Source organism: Phascolarctos cinereus, unplaced genomic scaffold (assembly GCF_003287225.1).
Source record: "Phascolarctos cinereus isolate Bilbo 61053 unplaced genomic scaffold, phaCin_HiC Scaffold_3;HRSCAF=262, whole genome shotgun sequence".
Lineage (NCBI taxonomy): Eukaryota > Metazoa > Chordata > Mammalia > Diprotodontia > Phascolarctidae > Phascolarctos > Phascolarctos cinereus.
This window is the reverse complement of record NW_027555736.1, coordinates 127,059,637-127,081,010: the sequence shown is the minus strand read 5'-3', so window position 1 is coordinate 127,081,010 and position 21,374 is coordinate 127,059,637. Positions and strand designations below refer to the sequence as shown.

General features: G+C 35.8%; 1 protein-coding gene across 5 annotated transcripts in view; it reads right to left on the bottom strand.

The window, feature by feature from the left end:
- Positions 1-21,374, bottom strand: part of MCTP2 (multiple C2 and transmembrane domain containing 2) — a 285,321-nt gene that overhangs the window by 91,589 nt on the left and 172,358 nt on the right. For all 5 annotated transcript variants that reach the window (XM_078151162.1, XM_020964224.2, XM_020964238.2 and 2 more), the window contains 3 exons: positions 4,653-4,754; positions 3,286-3,360; positions 1,044-1,163 (listed from right to left, as the gene is read on the bottom strand). In XM_078151162.1, the coding sequence (XP_078007288.1) occupies positions 1,044-1,163; positions 3,286-3,360; positions 4,653-4,754 (297 nt within the window). The remainder of the gene's footprint in view (positions 1-1,043; positions 1,164-3,285; positions 3,361-4,652; positions 4,755-21,374) is intronic.

Below are 21,374 nucleotides of genomic sequence, written 5' to 3'. Positions count from 1 at the left end.
GTGATTAGGGGCCAAATTAGAGTAGGAACCATGTGAATGGAGAAAAAGAAAACAATTCAAGATGCATAGACACACACTTATATGTGTATGTATGGCAGAGGCAAACCACACAATGGAAATGAAAAGATTTATCAGAGAAGGAGGAGAAGAGTTAAGGATGATTCCAATGTTGTGAAATTAGGTGAGGAGAAGAATGATGATTTCAACAGAAATAGAGAAATTGGAAGGGGGGGCAGTAATGAGTTCCATTTTGAACATATTGAATATACATGCTAGCATTACATCCAAGAGATAATAGCCATTACTTAGTGATGTGGGACTAAAGTTCAGGAGAGAGATTAGAAATTATATATCTATATCTACATATATCTCTTTCAATAGAAATAGAGATGATTTTCATCTCCACTTGATAATTGCCAAATGTCCATCTTTTCTCTATCATCTATCTATATCTATCTAGCCATCTTTCATCTATCTATCTAATCATCTATCTATATCTATCTAGCCATCTTTCATCTATCTATCTATATATGGCTACATAGAAACGCATGTTACTCTCTCTATTTATATCTACCTATTTCTCCACTGTGGGGAGCATCTAATTTGTAAAATGGATTAGATGACCTGTAAGGTCCCTTCCAATTCTAAATCTAGGATCATGCGATTCAGCAAATGATCCTCAGAAGAAACAGTTACCTATGTGGGATGAGAACCAGGAGAGGAACACCACAGATACCAAGAGTGGAAAAAAGAATCGAACAGGGAGTGTTTGACCAAAGCTGCAAAGGTCAAGTAGCTTGGGGACTGAGAAAAGCCCAGAGAATCTAATAATTAAAATATTTTAGGAACCTGGAGAGAATAATTTCAGTACAAGAGTGGGTTCCAAGACCATTAATGATGGTACTGAGCATTTCTATAGGTCAAAACATCATCGATATGGGATATTTCTCTAAGACTCCAAATTAATCAGGTCCCACTACACTTTTGATACTGAGAGTAAAAAGATCTCTTCAGCTTACTGGAACATGAAAAGAACCACTTACCACAAATGCTATTATACTCCTCAATGTAGATTCCCACTGGAAACAACTTTTAAGGAACTGTGCTGTATTCCATATTGCCATAGTAATTTTTTTCACACGATCAACATCCCTTGATAAAATCTGATAAATGGTAAGGAGAAAACAAGAAAAAGAATGAGCTGAATGAAAATCCTTCCTTCAGATACATTAACATGATATTTTGTCATATATTTTTGCATATTTTTGATTCATTCTCTGTTAATTCATCTTTAAAAAAATCCTGAGATTTCATCTGAAGTTTTATTTTGAATAGATCCTTATCAACAGGAGGAAAAAAGTAAAAGATTCATCTGAAGAAGAAATTCATGTCTCTTTATTATTGTATAAGACAATGATTTTTTAGGTGATAAAACCATAGGAGTTGCTGGGTTTTGTTTGGTTTTAAAGATGTCACAGGGAAGGAATAGCTTTACCATGAAATGCTCTTGAGTTTTCTGCCTGGTAAGAAACTGGTAAGAAACAATGTGTATGTTAAAAATCATGCTAGTTAAAGATTCGACCAGGGAAAAAGCAAGATAATGGAGAATTCTCGTTCAAATATTAGATCTGAACACATGCTAGTTGAAACATAGAAAGAGGAAGCCTAATGTAATAATAATAATTATAAAAAGACCTGGCAGCTAGTAAACCTGTGCCATGATCCTAACCCCAACGGCAATTTACTGTGTACTTGGTAAAGCCGCAGAATTTATCTTGACCTCAGTTTCTGTCTCTTCAAAAATTAGGGGGTTGAATGAGATGGCTTAAAGGTTTTTTTTTCTAGGTCTCATATTCTATTTGATATTTTCCATATGATTTCTGTTCCTCTGACCACTTGAAATCTGCCCATTAGAAAACTGTCACTCATATTCCCAATGGGTTTTAGTGTGTTGCAAAAGGAAAATTTTAAAATATGACAAAGCTGTTCATAGATTCAAAGAATCCGAGAGCTAGGATGGTTCTAAAGAGGTTATCTAACCAAACTACTTTATTTTAGAATTGAATAAGGCAAATCTCATACAGGTAAAAGGACTTGCCTCAGGTCACCTAGCTAGTAACAAAACAAGGCCTAGAATCCATATCTCCTGACTTCTACCTAGGTCAGTGTTTTTCATTTCAATTTGTTTGCAAAAGAACTAATTCATTTTCACCATACAGTTTTGGCATTCAAGTAAATATAGTAAGAGCAATGAAATACTAAAAATCCACAATTTACTTGAGAAAAATATGACAATATTATAATGGTCTAAACAAAATGTTGCTTAATTTCGGAAGACATTCTGGATTTTTCATAAGTATACTTCACAGTTTTTTAGAAACCCAAAGAATGATAAGATACCATTGTGGATATTTTTAACTATTTTATGTAATCCACAGCTGTTCCCCACACAGGAAATGGTGGAAGTAATAAACACTTTAAAAAGGGACACTTTGTTCTTTGGTACACAACTGAAGAGGGACAATAGGTACAGAATAAAATCCTGAATTGTCTCTAAGTAGGACAGGGAGGGACTCTGAAAAAGAATGCAAAGGTCATAGTAAATATGTGGTATTTCCTTTAGCACGACCTTATCTTCACTTTTCTTTGAAATGATGAGAGAGGAACTAAGTGCATCAGGCAGAGGAAAGGTATTTTGTTCAAAAGAGGGCAGAAAACCATAACATTTAACCTTGTAGTCAAACCTAAAATAATTAGGGAGGCCATGGGTGAAGATCATATTAGGGAATCAATGGCTGACCCTTTGCTATACATCCTCTTCTCCTATACTATTCATTTAGCTATTGATAACATGGGCATAAAAGCTTATTAATTTTAAAGGACCATCAATAAGAGACATGGATAGAACAGACAGTGAAGGCATTAATGCAGGTGATTAACAAATCAAGAAAGACGTGTTCCTTAAATGATAAGTAAAAGGGAGGGGGTGGGGGGAGAGAGAGAGAGAGAGAGAGAGAGAGAGAGAGAGAAGAAGAGAGATGAGTGTGTCATGATTTGATCACTTCTATTTCATTCAATAGATTTCTTTTCTTCCTCTCATTCTCTTCCCTCTCATTCCTACCTTTCCCTCTCCTCTCCCCCTATTCCCTGGTTATCCCCTTCCTGCATTTCTTATTGAAGTGTTAGCTTTAAGGTTAAAAAAGAAATTTTAAAAAAAGACCACCACCAAATAACCACTTCTAATGATGACTGAGTGTACAAATAAGTTGGCAGATATTGACCTACCTTTTTGGAAAGCTTGCGGCTATCTTCAACAAAGCGCTTTTCTCTGGGTGTAAAGGTCCTAATGCTTGCTTTTACCTAAACAACAAAAAAAAGTTTTAAAATGGCAGCTTTTGCACTGACTTCTTTTTCATCAAACAAATAATAATTAATAATAATAATAGTAATAAGCCAATACATTGTGATACTCTTGGTTTTTTGGTTTGTTTTTTTAGCAGAGAGCACCAATGAATTAGGGACCTACAAGGATGAGGCTAAGGCCTGGGAAGAAATTACAAGCATTTCAATGGACTTGATTTAATGAGACCATTGGGCAGGGCAGGTTGAAACTCAGGATTATTTAAGACCCTCACTGAACCTTTCTAAATCAGTGGAAGATTTTTAACTACTGCAGAGCTGTACTCAATGTTCTAGTGGTTCACTGAGTTCCTAAACTTTTCATTGTTATCCAAACTGCCCTCACAACTTCTAACAACATCAAGTAGCTAAAGTCAGTTCTTGATTTTTAGTGTAAGAGGCAAATGAATTTTGAATTCTAGGTGCTTTCCCTATCTACTTCTATTATTTTTTCACATGATTAAATGACATTAAACTGAATTATGGGTGCTTTCATAAGAATATATTTATATTTAGCTTCAGGCTGATTACATTAACTTTTAAAAATTAATTCTTCATAGTTTTTCTGCTTATGGGGACTTACCAATAAGATAGAAGTGATCAGAGCTGGCCTACAGTGCAGAGCAAAAAAGGAAACAAGCAATTTCTTGTTGGTCTTTGCAATAATACATATCGATATAAACACATTTAGGATGTGTATTAGGGAGAGAGGGAATTAGAAGAGAGGAGTGAATAGCAGTGACCTACAACCCAGGAAGTTCTAAATAATGTAATCATGGGAATTTTCTTGACCTATCTTTCATATGAAGCAGAATATGTGACTGAGGAGAGATGGATGTCAGTTGTTAAAGTGTACCCAAATGGGTAAAACTTACTTTGTTAACTTTCTGAGCATACTAATTGAGAGAATTACTGAAGTACAATGAATGGTATGCTAGTATGAGCTACAGTAAGTTACTGTAACATAACAGCTTGTATTCTGAAGCAAAAGATGGCAGACTTTAACAATTGGGTCCTCTCCTTGATTACATACAGCAGACAATAAAGTAAGCAAAATAATTTTGACTTTCTTTTGTGACAGACATTTCAGCTTTAAGACCAAAGAAAAATGGTCACCCCTCCTTTTAGATGCAACCAGACCTGGAATGATTTATGTTTGACTTTCACATCTAAGGGCCATGGCAGGTGGATGCCAAGGAATTCAACAGATTGGTTAGAGGGAATCATGAAGGAGAAGCTCCTTTTAGACTTACCGGATTATATATGATATCCATCTCCAAATAAATAACTCCTTTTGATGCTTGTTCTAAATCTTTATTCTTCAGTACATAGCAACTTTGCTGCCCATCTCTAATCTATCATGAATAAAAGATAAAATATGTATTGATGAGCAATCTCTCTGCTTGGTTTTAAATGGCTACCCAAAGAGTCTCATCTCTTCAAAGCCGAGAATACAAAATGACCACCAATGGAACAAATATTAAACTGAAGATTAAACCTATTATAATCCAACTTTTAATTCCACAGTGATGCAGTTTGTGGAGCACAGTATGATAATAACCAATCTGAAAAGTCTGCCCTAAAAGCCAATGTGTTGATGGAAAACAATCAGCACACTTTATTAGCAATTCGAAATGGGAACTTCTCTTCCAAACATCCAAAAGGTCAACAAAATTTTGGTTTATTAAAAAGATCATGTTTGCTGTTAGCCAGGGCACAATCTAAATTAAATAAATAAATCAACATAGCTAAAAGTTAGGTGCAGGACATGTTCAAAATGCACCATGTCCTGAAAAACATTCAAAATAAACAAATCCCTTTAATAGTCTCTTCCTGCCAGTATGTGAAATCAGTTCCATACACTAATCTGCCTGTTGGCCCCAGCACATTAGACATCTATGAAAAAACATCTCCCTTACCATTTTGGAAAGTATTTGGCTCAAGTTAAAGGCCTTCTCTCTTCAAATTTGATGGCAGCAATGTTTTTATTATACACAGTAGTATATGTATTGATTAAACATTTGGCTTTTTAGGAAGCACACCAGTTAATTCTAGATGGTAGCAACATAAAGCTGCAACTCACCAAACGCTCCATTTGGGATTGTAATGATCAAAGATTAAAGATAACAGGGGAAATTTGAGGGCATGAAATTTCAACCATATTTTAAATGGCTATTGCTGTCATTGCATGAATTTAGTGCAAGCGTTCACATAAACACTGGTGGAAATGAGTTAAATAACTCACTAAGGGAAACAACAATTTCACATTACAAGGGAGAGGTCACTTTCCTTCCCAAAGCCACCCACCTCCCTTGGATTGCAGAGCTTTTCAGCAGAAAGATAGTTTCCCTAGCCAGTGGCTAAGAGGAAGAAGTGACCTATAAAGAACTGGTATCCTTCCTGGACAGTGTCCAAACAGGAATCTCGGTTTCCGTTTTTATCCAGTCTCAGTTAATTGAACATGGAATCTTTTTAATCTGAAAAAAGTATGCCAACTTGATGCTGACCCAGCTTTGCTCTAATTTAACCTACAGTCATACCACACTTGCTGGCAATTCCCATCAGTTCTCAAAATCTAGGTAGTGGTCAACCTGGACAACTTTAGGGATAAAAGGTCTCAATGGAAAAAAAACCAACATGACAAACAGGAAGAGTAATTTCTGATTTCCTAAGTAACTTTTTTTCTTGCTTAATATTGAACCTATGCATCAATGTGTGTTTGCTAAGTTTAACTTACAAAGCCCAAACCTGTATCACTTTGTGGTCCTTTAATGAATTAAGTTAGAGAAATATTCCATTATTTGTGATCCTACCAACTCCTTTTTTTTTTTAAGTAGAAAGGAGAGAATTGCCAAGAGTGCTGCCCAATTGCCTTGGGAATTGTTTTGCCATAGTCTTACATAAAAATAATTTGGAAATTTATTTTGCGTTTATCTATTCAAATAGCAAAACAGTAGCCAATAAAATACTTAAGACATTTCCTTTTACTCTTTCTCTGGTGGAACTTTCAACTCTAGGGGGAAAACTCTGGGACATCCTAAATCCCATAATTCTTATATGTCTGCTTTTATACATGTGAGGGAGGGGAGAAATCAATGAGTTCACAGATTTTTCAATTCTAAGTATTAAGTAAAAACAGCCAAAATCATTTTAGAGCCAACAGATAAATAAACTCTACGAACATGCATTTACAGTGGCCAAAACTACTTTATTGGCTGTTACTGGGTCTTTAAGCTAAAATTGGCTGCAATTTTCTGATTACAACAAATAGAGGCAAGTTTTTCTAGTTTTCTGAGAACTAACTGAAAAGAAACTTTAAAAAATATTGAGCCTTTCAAAGGTAAAAGAGTCATTAAATATGATTCTATGATATCATAATAGTGATTGACCATCAGAAGACTTTCAAGACCTGGTTCTCACATCAACTAATTATGTAACTTGGATCATCTCACTTATTCTCTCTAGATCTCAGGTTCTTTGCTTGAAAAAAAATTATTATATTAGCCTAGATGATCCCCTTTCAGCTTTAAGATTTTGTGATTCTAGGACATAAAATAGTTTTGATGCATATACATGTCTATTGTATACATATTCGTAACATATAAATATTATATATGAATACATATTAATGTGTGTCACATTCATCATATACATATATTCAATATATACATAGTCATTAATTTGTGTAACACAGTTAAACGGTCATATAGGTCCCTACACAAAAGACATTGGTGTCCAAGGACACAGAAAACACTCTATTTTCTTAGCTGGAACATTTCTTTTATGCTAAAAGTTATCATTATCCTCCATTTAGAATTGCATTGATGTAAACCATCACCAACTGATTCAATGGGGAAGATAATCAGAACTAATATCAAGGAATAAAACTATCAGCTTGGCTTATGTAGGAAAGATATGCAATTATAGTTTAATCCAATACTAAAGATTCATATTAATTTCTCAGTTGTTTGACCTTCATGAAAAAAAAAGAGAATAATTGGAAACAAAGTAACATTACTTCATCAGGCACCTTTTATTGAATACAAAAGGGAAAAAAATAGTTTAGTGTAGCAATGGCATAATAACCTAGTTTGTCCCATCTGATACACAGTAGAAAGTTACCATCCTATTGAATGCAATGAGAAGAGGTTATAAAGCCAAGCAAGGTAAGGAAGAAAATAAATCAGATCTGTTGGTAGTTAGGTCCCACTCTAGCATAAATTTAGAATCAGGACTATTTTCAATGATATGGGGATAAAACCATATGATGATAAGTAAGAAATATTAACAAGGGTACCATGGTGCTGCTTTTATAGATTTGACTGTATGTTTTTGCATTTATATTAAGGGCAGAGTTGTTAGCCTCCAAAATTATGATGGAGAAAATTTGTTTACTAGAGTGTACAAACCTCCAAACTTACAACCACAAGTGGAACTTGGGTAAATATTTAATTGGATATGTAAGTGCACATTTAAAGCATGGATGTTTATTAGGTACAAGCAATTCTAGAAAAATTACTCTATAAACCTAATTAACTGAAACTGTTGTAATAGGCGCAGCTAGTTACTGTCCCCACAGATGCCCATGGAATGTGATGGATTCACAGACCAACAAACTTGCCTCATTGCAAAGCCTTGGCTTTTTACACCCTTGAACTTCTAGCAAAATAGTATCTTTTTTTTGTATTCCTTTTATCAGAAAATTTAAATGATTCTGTCTTAAAGATGGGGGATAATCGCCGATACATTGAAAATGTGACTTTTTAAAAGGTATATCAATTTTACTTCTATACCAGACTTGTGATTTTACCAGTGCAGGGGACTTCTAAGGAGAAATTAATTACTGACACCAAGACAGATCAGCTTCTTCTCTGTATTTCATACTTTCAGAAAGCTACTTGGGGGCAACAAGAGTTTAAGTGACTGGCCCAGAATTATACAGCTAGGGTATGTCAGAGGTTGGATTTGAATCCAGGTCTTCCAGACTCTGAAGACAACTATGTACTCATTATATCAAGTTACTTCAATAACACTGATTTATCACCATAATTTGACTTCAGTCCATAAATGAATTTAAGGTCACTTACCAAAAAAAAATGTGAAAGTACAAATATATAAATCTGTTAGAAAGTGGAACTTTTTTTTAACAGTTACTATTAGAATCGTTCTTGTTTTGTTTCAAAGTTATCTCCTACACATAAGAGGTCTTTTTAAAAATTAATTTATGTTTTTTTCCCAATCAGCAAAAATCTACCTCTCTGCCTCTCATTCTTTCCTTCTTCCAAATGAGAAAAGGAAAAAGGAAAATCTCTGTTACAAATATGTATAGTCATATCAAACAAATTTTAGCATGTTATCTTTAAAAGAGAAAAAAACACATATATTTAAACACACACAGATAGATAAGTGTACATATACACACATGTATGAACATATATGTATATGTTTGTGTCTTTCTGCACTCACTTTTTTATGAGGAAGTAGGTAGCATGTTTTATCATTAGTTCTCTCAAATCATTACATTGTATCAGGATTTCTAATTCTTTCAAAGTTACAATACTGTTGTTATTGAATAAATTGTTTTTTGTAGTACTGTTTATTCTGCATCAGTTCATACATGTATCAGGTTTCTGTGAAACCATCCCCTTCATTATTTCTTACAGCACAATAGTTTTCAATAACATTTATATGCTATAATTTATTCAGCCATTTCCCCATTGATAGGCACCCATTCTCCCACAGATTCTAATTCTTTGCCTCCACAAAAGAGTAAAAATATTTTTGTTCATTATTAAAGTTCATTTTGCTTTGTTTAGGACTAATTTCTCTTTTTTAAATCTAGCCATTCTCTATTTCCCCTCTTCTTTCTTTTCCCCTTTTCCTCTTATTTCCTTGTTGAGTGAAGTGCATTTCTGTACCCAGTCTAATTGTGTATACATTCTTCTCTCCTTTGACCAATTCAGATGAGAGTGAGGTTAGTGTCAGCCACTCCCCCAACTAATTCTTTCTTGTTTGTATAGGCCTACTTGCACACTCCAATTGTGTGAGATAATTTTCCACAATCTTGCTTACTCTTCATTTCCCTTCCCTTCTTGTATAATCCTCTTCTTCTCCCTTTCCATTCTTCTTTTTAGATCATTGTGAAATAACAGAACCACTCTCAGGACTTCTGAATAATTAGAATTCCTTGATGATGATAAGCTTAGAGGAGACACATATATCATCTTCCTATGTTATAATATAAGCTGTTTATCCTCCCTGAGTACTTTATTATTCTTTGTTCACATTTACTTTTTATGTTTCTCTTACTCTTATATTTTAATATCAATATTTCTGCAGAGTTCTGGTCTTTTTGTCAGGAATGCAAGGTAGTACCTTGCACCAAAGGTCCATATTTCTTTTTTCTCACTGTAGGATTATTCTCAGTTTTGTTTGATAAGTTTTTCTTGAACATAAGCCTATTTCCTTTCTCTTCTGGACTGGCATATCCCAAGCTCTCTGTTCTTCGATCTTAGTGGCTACTAAACTATGTGTGATTCTGACTGCGTCTTGTTGGTGATTGAATTCTTTCTTTCTTGATGCTAAAACATTTTTGCTTTAACTTGGAAATTCTGGATTTTGGCTAAGAAGTTTTGGGGAATGTTCATTTTCTGATTTCTTTCAAGAAGTGACCAGTGGATTCTTGTTTTTCGGGTTCTATGAGATCTAGGCAATTTTTTAAAAAAACATTTTTTTGAAATATCATGTCTATATTCTTTCTTTTGGTCATGACTTTCAGGTAGTCCAATGATTTTTAAAATTTTTTTCTCCTCAATATGTTTTCCAAGTCAGTTGTTTTTGTTATGAGATATTTCATATTTTGTTCCTTTTTCCCTTCTTTTGATTTTATGTTAATATTTCTTATTGTGATATGGAGTTACTGGCTTCTGTTTGGTCCATTCTAATTTATCATGGAATTTGTTGCATGGATAAAGTTGTATATGGCTTGTGCCAAATTGTTAATTACCTTTCTAATTCTTTCTTCTATAGCTATTATTTCTATATTTTCCTCTAGTGCTCTTTTTCATTTATAAAAACATTTTAAATCTAAAAACAAAACAAATCACATGCAACTCTTGCTTCCTTTTTTCCAGGAATTCTAGTTGAATTTAGTTGAACCAAGATGTTTTTCTTTGAGGATATGCTTGTAGATATTTTAAAGACATTCTTTTCTTCTATGTTTCTGTCCTTGTCAGCATAATAATTTTTTATAGTGGGATTCTTTTCTTTTTATCATTCTTCAAGCCTTCTTTATGACTTATTCTGCTTCATACTGAGCACCAGACAGACATCCTCTATCATGTCCAGCTCTTCTTCCTGAAGCCTCACTCTAACTCCGGAATAGGCATTTTGGAATTACTCTCTGCCCTAGTGATCTGTCCCTCTAATTAGATGGCTCTTTACAGAATCTCCATTTACAGACATCCAGGTTAGCTTTATCCCATTACCCTCCAAACCACATTCTATACTTCTACTGGGCTCCTGCTGAGTACCTGCCATCTCCCTTTTTCAACTTCCTTTTATGTGTTCTCTTCCCCAATTAGAATGTAAGGTTTTTGAGGGTAAGGATTGTTTTTCCTTCTACTTATGTTTGTATTCTTAGTACTTAGCACAGTGCCTGGCATATAGTAAATAATGCTTGTTGACTGATTGTTGACTGGACTGACTTTGGACTTTATATTAGGCTCAGGCTCTGGGCATTTCTGGAGGGAAGATCTGGGTTGGTCCTGTTAATTTCTTGGGCTATTGAGGGGTGTGTCTCTCAGACTCTCAGGGACAGTTCAGGCTGGGGAATCTATAAGTTTTCATTATTCTCAAAATGGTCAAAGCCAGAGCAAATTTTGTTCAATGTCTTCCTTGGTCAGAGTTCTGCAAGTTCCTGATCTGTGTTTGGGGGTGAGAATAAACTGTCGCTAAATTGAGCTACTAGCAGAGCCAAGATGGCAGAGTGAAAAGGTAGCCACTCTCACTCTCCCCTATCAACCTCTGAAAATCCAGAAAATATCACCCCAGAAAAAAAAAACCCTGGAACACCTGAACTAGAAAAAGACAAGAAGCAGCAGCGCAGTAACCCAGCAAATGGGTCTCCCAGTGCCTCAGCAAAAATAAGGGAGGCAGAACTACAAGGGGCCCCAGGTGGACAAGTACCCTGAGACATTCATCTGAATGGAGGTGAAGAAAGCAACCTAAAGCTTCCTAAAGCCCGGGTCTTGCTGATTCCAACCCAACACCAGGTGAGCTGTAGCAGACCTGAAGCCTCCAACTGTGAAGAAATCCTGAAGCCCAGGTGGTAGAGCAGGCAAACACCAACACCTGGACCTCCAAGTGCCTCAGTGAGGGCAGAGGGAACTGCTGGAAACCAGCTCAGAAAACCACCAGGAGCCTCCACACTCCACTGCAAAGGAATCTCTCAGTGCATTAGCAGAAATGAGGGAGACAACACTGCAAGGGGCCCCAGGCAGATAAACACCCTGCAGCACCCATCTAAAAGGAGCTGAAGGAAGCTAAAGGAAAGGAAAAGCAGGCAACCTAGAACTGCCTGAAAGTTCCAGCCTTGCTGATTCCAGCCCAACACAAGGTAAGCTGCCAGAAACCTACAGCCTCCAATTCCCAGCATAATTGGCCCCAGCATGCAAAGCCAGTGACCAAGACCTAGGCTCCCAACACAAGAAGCTTGGGTCAGTACCCTCAGTTCCCCAGCAGGAGAGCTCAATCTCTTTAAAGACCAGGGAATAAAGAAACACCATGAGTAAAAAGAAATGTACAATAGATTCATATTATGAGAAGAGTGAAGATCAAGACAGAAATTCTGAAGAGGACAACATTGTCAACAAACCCACATCTGCAAAAACAAAAGGGAATATGAACTGGTCTGAAGCCCAAAAAGCCTTCTTAGAAGAGCTCAAGAAGTATTTTGATAGTCAAATGAGGGAGGTAAAAGAGTCCTTCAAAAATACAATTGGCTAGCTGGAAAAAAAAATACACTGAAGAAAACAAATCCCTAAAAAACACAATTGGCCAATTGAAGAAGGACAAAAACTAACAGAAGAGTACACTGAAGAAAACAAGTCCCTAAAAAACACAATTGGCCAGTTGAAGAAGGAAGTACAAAAACTAACAGAAGAAAACAGTCTGTTAAAAACCAGAATTGGACAAATAAAAACTAATGTGTCTATGAGAGAGCAAGAATCAGTCAAACAGAAACACAAAAATGAAAAAATAGATGAAAATGTAAAATACCTCATCAGTAAAACAACCAACCTGGAAAATTGACTCAGGAGAGACGATTTAAAAATTATTGGACTACCTGAAAATCATGATGAAAAAAAGAGCCTGGACAGTATCTTTCAGGAAATCATAAAGGAAAACTGCCCAGAAGTCCTAGAACCAGAAGGGAAAATAACCATAGAAAGAATCCACTGATCACCACCTGAAAGAGATCCCAAATTGACAATGCCAAGAAATATAATAGCAAAATTCCAAAATTACCAGATGAAAGAGAAGGTGCTGCAAGCAGCCAGAAAGAAACAATTTAAATATCATGGAACCACAGTCAGAATTACACAGGACCTTGCAGCTTCTACATTAAAAGACCACGTGACTTAAAAAGTAAATGGGACAGAAGGATACAATATGTTGTTAATTTGGGGGGGCTGTTTAAACCCCTACAAGGGAATAGGAGACTTGCAACCCTTGAGAACTGTATTGTTATTACACCTTGTTAAAGGAGTATACATAAAGAGGGTGGATATTAGTTGACTTTGATGTAATGATAAAAAAAAATCTAATCAAGTGGGTTAAATGGATCCAAATAAGTGGATCAATCTGATCTTAGAAAATGTACTGAGAAAGGAGGAGGCAGACAAGGGTAAATTACATTACAGGAAAAGACACAAAATCCTATTACAGCAGAGGGAAAGAAGGGAGGGGGGAGCATTGTTTGAACCTTACTCTCATCAGATTTGGCTCAAGAAGGGCATAATATAATCAGTTAGGTATAGAAATCTAACTTGCCCTATAGGCAGTAGGAGGGAAAAGGGGAAAGAAAAGGGAGGGGGAAAGAAGGGAGGGAAGAAGCAGTAAGAGTAAAGGGGAAGAAAAGGGAAAGGGATAATAAAAGGGGAAGGGACTGAAGGAGGTGGTGGTCAAAAGCAAAACACTAGTGAAGGGGGAAAGGAAAAAGGAGAAAGAAAAGCATAAATGGGGGAAAAGGATGGAGAAAAAGACACAGATAGTAATCATAACTGTGAATGTGAATGGGATGAACTCTCCCATAAAAGGAAATGGATTGCAGAATGGATTAAAAACCATAATCCTACAATATGTTGTTTACAGGAAACACATTTGAAAAAGAGTGACACATACAGGGTAAAGGTAAAAGGCTGGAGCAGAATATATTATGTCAGCTGAAGTAAAAAAAGCAGGGGTAGCAATCCTGATCTCAGACAAAGCAAAAGCAAAAATAGATCTAATCAAAAGAGATAAGGAAGGAAACTACATCCTGCTAAAAGGCACCACCGACAATGAAGTAATATCATTACTAAACATACATGCACCAAATGGTATAGCATCCAAATTCTTACAGGAGAAGTTCAGGGAGTTACAGGAAGAAATAGACAGCAAAACTATACTAGTGGGGGACCTGAACCTCCCCTCTCGGCACTAGATAAGTCTAACCACAAAATAAACAAGAAAGAAGTTAAGGAGGTGAATAGAACATTAGAAAAGTTAGGTATGATAGACCTCTGGAGAAAACTGAATGGGGATAGAAAGGAATATACTTTTTTCTGCAGTACATGGCACATACACAAAAATTGACCATGTACTAGGGCATAAAAACCTCACAATCCAATGCAGAAAGGCAGAAATATTAAATGCATCCTTTTCAGATCATGACAATAAAAATTATATGTAATAAAGGGCCATGGAAAGATAGACTAAAAAATAATTGGAAACTAAATAATCTAATCCTAAAAAATGATTGGGTCAAACAACAAATCATAGAAACAATCAATAATTTCATTCAAGAGAATGACAATAATGAGACAACATACCAAAACCTATGGGATGCAGCAAAGCAGTTCTTAGGGGAAGTTTTATATCTCTAAATGCTTACATAAATAAAATAGAAAAAGAGGAGATTAATGAATTGGGCATACAACTAAAAAAACTAGAAAAAGAACAAATTAAAAATCCTCAACTAAACACCAAATTAGAAATATTGAAAACCAAAGGAAAAATTAATAAAATTGAAATTAAGAAAACTATTGAACTAATAAATAAAACTAAGAGCTGGTTTTATGAAAAAACAATAAAATAGATAACCTTTGGTTAATTTAATTAAAAAAAAGAAAGAAGAAAACCAAATTACTAGTATCAAGAATGAAAAGGGTGAAGCTACCACCAAGGAAGAGGAAATTAAAACAATAATTAGGAATTATTTTGCCCAACTATATGCCAACAAATTTGACAATCTTAGTGAAATGGATACATATTTACAAAAATATAAATTGCCCAGATTAACGAAGAGGAAGTAAAATACTTAAATAACCCCATCTCAGAAAAAGAAATTGAACAAGCCATTGATGAACTCCCTAGGAAAAAATCTCCAGGGCCAGATGGATTTACATGCGAATTCTATCAAACATTTAAAGAACAATTAATTCCAATACTATATAGACTATTTGGGAAAATAGGTGAAGAAGGAGTCTTACCAAATTCTTTTTATGATACAAATATGGTGTTGATACCTAAACCAGGAAGAGTCAAAACAGAGAAAGAAATTTGTAGACCAATTTCTCTAATGAATATAGATGCAAAAATTTTAAACAAAATACTAGCAAGTAGATTGCAGCAACTTATCACAAGAATAATACACTATGACCAGGTAGGATTTATACCAGGAATGCAGGGTTGGTTCAATATTAGGAAAACTATCAGCATCATTGAGCATATCAACAACAAAACCAACAGAAACCACATGATCATCTCAATAGATGCAGAAAAAGCTTTTGATAAAATACAACACCCATTCCTATTAAAAACACTAGAAAGCATAGGTATAAATGGAGTCTTCCATAAAATAATAAATAGCATCTATCTAAAACCTTCAGCAAGCATTATATGTAATGGGGACAGGCTAGAAGCATTTCCAATAAGATCAGGGGTGAAACAAGGATGTCCATTATCACCACTATTATTCAATATTGTACTGGAAACCTTAGCTTTAGCAATAAGAGAAGAAAAAGAAATTGAAGGCATTAGAATAGGCAAAGAAGAAACAAAGCTATCACTCTTTGCAGATGACATGATGATATACTTAGAGAATCCTAGAGAATCAAGTAAAAAACTACTTGAAATAATAAACAACTTTAGCAAAGTTGCAGGCTATAAAATAAACCCACATAAATCATCAGCATTTCTATATATTACCAACAAAGCCCAACAGCAAGAGATAGAAAGAGAAATCCCATTTAAACTTACTGTAGACATTATAAAATATTTAGGAGTCTACCTCCGAAACAAACCCAGGAACTCTATGAACACAATTACAAAACACTTTTCACACAAATAAAATCAGATCTAAATAATTGGAAAAACATCAGTTGCTCATGGGTAGGCCGAGCTAATATAATAAAAATGACAATCCTACCTAAGCTAATTTACTTATTCAGTGCCATACCAATCAAACTACCAAAAATTATTTTATAGAGTTAGAAAAAATAATAACAAGATTCATTTGGAAAAACAAAAGGTCCAGAATATCAAAGGAACTAATGAAAAGAAATGCAGGGGAAGGTGGCCTAGCAATTCCAGATCTTAAATTGTATTATAAAGCAGCAATCATCAAAACTGCTTGGTACTGGCTAAGAAATAGGGAGGTGGATCAGTGGAATAGGTTAAATATGCAAGACACAGTAGTCAATGACTATAGTAATCTATTATTTGATAAACCCAAAGACCCCAGCTTCTGGGATAAGAACCCACTCTTTGAAAAAAACTGCTGGGAAAACTGGAAAAGAGTATGGCAGAAACTAGGCATAGACCCAAATCTCACACCATATACCAAAATAAAGTCAAAATGGGTTCATGACTTAGATATAAAGGCTGATACCATAAGTAAACTGGGAGAACAAGGAATAGTTTACCTATCAGATCTATGGAGAACAGAAGAATTCATGACCAAACAGGAGATAGAGAACATTATGAAAAGCAAAATGGATAATTTTGATTACATTAAATTGAAAAGTTTTTGCACAAACAAAGCCAATGCAACTAAGATTAGAAGGAAGGTAGAAAATTGGGAAAGAATTTTTACAACCAGTCTCTCTGATAAAGGCCTCATTTCTAAAATATATAGAGAATTAAGACAAATTTATAAGAACACAAGCCATTCCCCAATTGATAAATGGTCAAAGGATATGAACAGACAGTTCTCAGATGAAGAAATTAAAGCCATCTATAGTCATATGAAAAAATGCTCTAAATCGTTATTGATTAGAGAAATGCAAATCAAAACAACTCTGAGGTACCACATCACACCTATCAGATTGGCCAACATGACAAAACAGGAAAATGATAAATGTTGGAGAAGATGTGGGAAAATTGGAACACTAATACATTGTTGGTGGAGTTGTGAAATGATCCAACCATTTTGGAGAACAATTTGGAACTATGCCCAAAGGGCTACAAAAATGTGCATACCCTTTGATCCAGCAATAGCACTTCTAGGGCTATATCCCAAAGAGATCAAACAAATGGGAAAAGGACCCACATGTACAAAAATATTCATAGCAGCTCTTTTTGTGGTGGCAAAGAATTGGAAATTGAGAGGATGCCCATCAATTGGGGAATGGCTGAGCAAGTTGTGGTATATGAATGTAATGGAATACTATTGTGCTATAAGAAATGATGAACAGGCTGACTTCAGAAAAACCTGGAAAGACTTATATGGTCTGATGCTGAGTGAAGTGAGCAGAACCAAGAGGACTTTGTACACAATAACAGCCACGTTATGCAATGACTAAGAATGTTAAACTGAACCCTTCTCAGCATTACGAGGATCTAAGACATCTCCAGAGGCCTCAGGATGGAAAATGCTGTCCACATCCAAAGAAAGAACTATGGAAGTCGAATCGCTGTCACTTATTTTTACCTTCTGTTGAGTTTTGTTTCATCTTTCTAATGGGTCCTCCTATTGGTTTTAATTTTTACTTACAACTTCACTAATGTGAAAGTATGTTTAATGGATATGTAAATGTAAAGCCTATGTCAGATTGTGCGCCATCTTGGGGAGGGTGGGGGGAGGAAAAGGGAGAAAAATTTTCAACTCAAAAGCATATGGAAAAAAAAAAATAAAATAAATAAATAAATTGAGCTACTAGCAACCATCTGTAAAGCTGTTGGCAGAGTGACAGATTTGTAGGTTTACCACTGGCCTGACCTTCCTTCCCTGGTTTTCCCTCTGCAGACTTCAGATTGGACTACAAGTTAGAATTTAGACTCCCCTCTTGGCTTCTGAGCCACAAGGCAATACTACATAGGTTCTGTGCTCATCCCCCTCTTGTTACCTCCCCCAACCATAGAATGCAATCCCGGGATGCGTGCCCCTTCATTCTGTCCTGGATCCGTGACTTAGAACTGTATGGTGGACTACAAAGTTGCCAGGACCTGTTACTACAGCCTGTATGAGGTTTCCCCTTGTATGAGTCTGGGAACTCCTCTTCTCCTTAGGCATAATCCCTGGGAGCTGGAATGTTGCTTGGGGGGATGCTCTTCAACAGAATCTGTCTCCGCTGTCCACAGATCTTTTTGTTACTCTCCTTAGGATAACTTGATCTGAAAAAGTAACTCATCGTGATTTTTCTTGGATCTCACCCTCAAGATTCAGTGTAGTACATTTTTTTGATTTGCTTAGAGGAGTTTTGGTAGGGAATGTCCTGCTTCCTGCTACTCTGCCATCTTGGCTCTGCTACTACATCTGAGAAGTCTTAGGGTATGTAAAAACTCCCTCCACTTCAGTTATTTCCATCTAAAATTATAGATTGAAAAATGCATTTCCATCATATTGATTTATAATTCAACTCAGCAAGTACTTTCTAGGTGCAGGGCATAGTACTACCCGTCAGGGACGAAATGGCCAAAATAAAAACAGGCCCTGCTGGCAAAGAGCTGATATTTGATTGGGGGCAGAAGAATGACATCTGGTAAACTGTTAAGTACAGGATAATTTCAGGAGGGAGGGAATTCTAACATCAGGGGAGATCAGGAAAAGCCTCCTCCTAGAGGTAACTCCTAGGCTGGTCCTTGAAGGAATCCTAGAGATGAAAGTGGTGGAGGTGAGGAAGGAGTATGTTCAAAAAATGGATCACAACCTATGCAAAGACAACTGAGATGACATGTGGAATCTAAGGAACAGCTAGTAGGTCAGTTTAGTTGGAAAGTTGTCTAAGGTAGGGGTGGGAAACTTACAGCCTGGAGGCCACATGTGGCCCTCCAGGTCCTCAAGTGTGTCCCTTTGACTGAATCCAAACTTCATAGAACAATCCCCTTAATAAAAAGATTTGTTCTGTAAAGTTTGGACTGAGTCAAAAGGCCATACCCAAGGACCTAGAAGGCCACATGTGGCATTGAGGCTGCAGGTTCCCCACCCCTGGTCTAAGGTATTGTTTCACTTATAATATTTATATCTCTAGCACCTAGCATAGTGCCTGGAACATAGTAGATGCTCAATAAAGGCCTGTTGATTGATTGATAAAAGAGAGTAATATGAAATAAGACTGAAAAGATAGCTGGGAAACATATTATGGAGTACATTAAAGGCTCACTAAGGAGTTTGTATTTTTCCCTAGAGACTTTAGGGAGCCATTGAAGATTTTTAAACAGGGGAGTAAAATGCCAGCACTTCTGCTGTAGGAATATTACTTGGCAGATATCTGGAAGCTATATTAGAAAGCAGAGAGCTTAGAAGCAAGGAGCTCAATTAACAAGCTACTAATATGATCTAAGAGACAGGTAATCTGGGCCTGAACTAGTATAGTGGCTATATAAATGTGGGGTGGGGGGAAGGAAGGAACAAATGTAAGAAATATGATACAGATAGAACTGACAAGACTTCACACCTGACTGGATACTGGCGGTGGGTCAGAGAGGGAAAACTCAAGAATAACATCAACAAGGTTGTGTATCTTCCATAGAAGTAGGGAAGTAATAAGGCAGGATGGATTTTGAAGGAGGAGAAGATTATGATTTGTAGTTTGGAAAAGTTGACTTTGGGATGATGACAGGGTACCTAAGTAGTCCAGCAGATATATGACAGTGAGAGCCTAGAAGTGGAGGAAAGGAGGGAGGGAGGGGGAGAGAGAGAGAGAGAGAGAGAGAGAGAGAGAGAGAGAGAGAGAGAGAGAGAGAGAGAGAGAGAGAGAGAGATTATTGCTGAATATATACATTTGGAAGTCACCCATATAAAGGTATTCAAATCCATGTGAACTAAGGGCATTATCAAGAACAAAAAAAAGTATAGAGTAGGTAGTCTTATCCTTTTTTGGGTCGTGGGCCCTTTAGCAGTGTGGTAAAGCCTATATACCCCTTCTCAAAAATAGTGTTTCAAAACACATAAAACAAAATACTTAAGGCTACAGCCAATCATATTAAAATAAAACTATCCAAATTATTTACTCTGGAGTAGAGAGAGAATAGGGTCCACAACAGAGCCCTGAGGGTCATCCACAGTTAGTGACTTGACAATGGATAATTATGCAGCAAAGGAGACTGGAAGCAATGGCTAGAAAGGTATGAAGAAACTAAGACCAGCATTATGGAAACCAAAGGAGAAGAAAATATTCAGGAGAAGAATGTGGTCAACAGGTTCAAAAGAGTGGAGAGGTGAAAGAGAATGAGGAATAATGAAAAAAAGCCAGTGGATTTGGCAGTAAAGAGGTAATAGGTAACCATGGAGAAAATAGTTTCACCTGAGTAAGTGGTGGGGTCAGAAAACAAATTATTATAGATTACAAATTTACTAGGAGATGAGGAAATGGAGGTAACAAACCAAACACATTTTCATGTATTTTTAAATTATAATTTTGATACCTATGTTAAATTATATAATTATGATTGTTTTATTCTCATACCTAAATGCTTTACAAAATTTTAAAGTAATTTAACAGAATGAAAGCCATAACTATATGATGGTCCTTTAAAAAAATTAAGTAATACTTTTTCTAGAATTTTCCACAACTAATTTAACAGAGTACAGTATAACAAATGAAGCCCTAGGCAGCCAACACATTGGTTTTTAATAAAATTAAAGTGGACTCATTCAATTGCCTTATAAGAGCAGACTCTAATAGGCTAAGGATGCTTTATCAAAATATTACCATTTTGAGTAAGACCAAAGACTATGTTCCAGGCTTAATATGTTGAGTGCCCCTTAAAAATTTTAGAACTTTTATTTAAAACAGATATACACACAAATCCCTTTCCCTAGGTTTTTAAAAATATCATAGCTTATGAATTGGTTACTAGTTTATCTAATTATCCTACAGCTATTAAGGCACATTTTTTTCATCAAGGAATTCAATCTTATTTGGATCCAATTCAATAAGATTTATTAAACACCTACTGTAAGCACTATACTAGATGCTGTGAATGCAAATGGAAGTCTCTGAAGTCTTTGAAGGAGTTTATTTACATTCTACCAGAAGGAAGTAACTACTAAACAGATACATAATAAACACAAATATACACAAAATAAACACAAAATGAATTTTAATGGGAGGGAAAGAGCATAAATAGCTCAAGACCTTATGTAGGAGGCACTTGAACTGATTCTTTAAGGAAGCCAGAACTTCCAAGGGGCAGATGTAAAGGTCTAACATATCAGAAAGCTCTCACCAATTCAATTTTCTGCTTTTATTACACTGGCCACTGGTGAC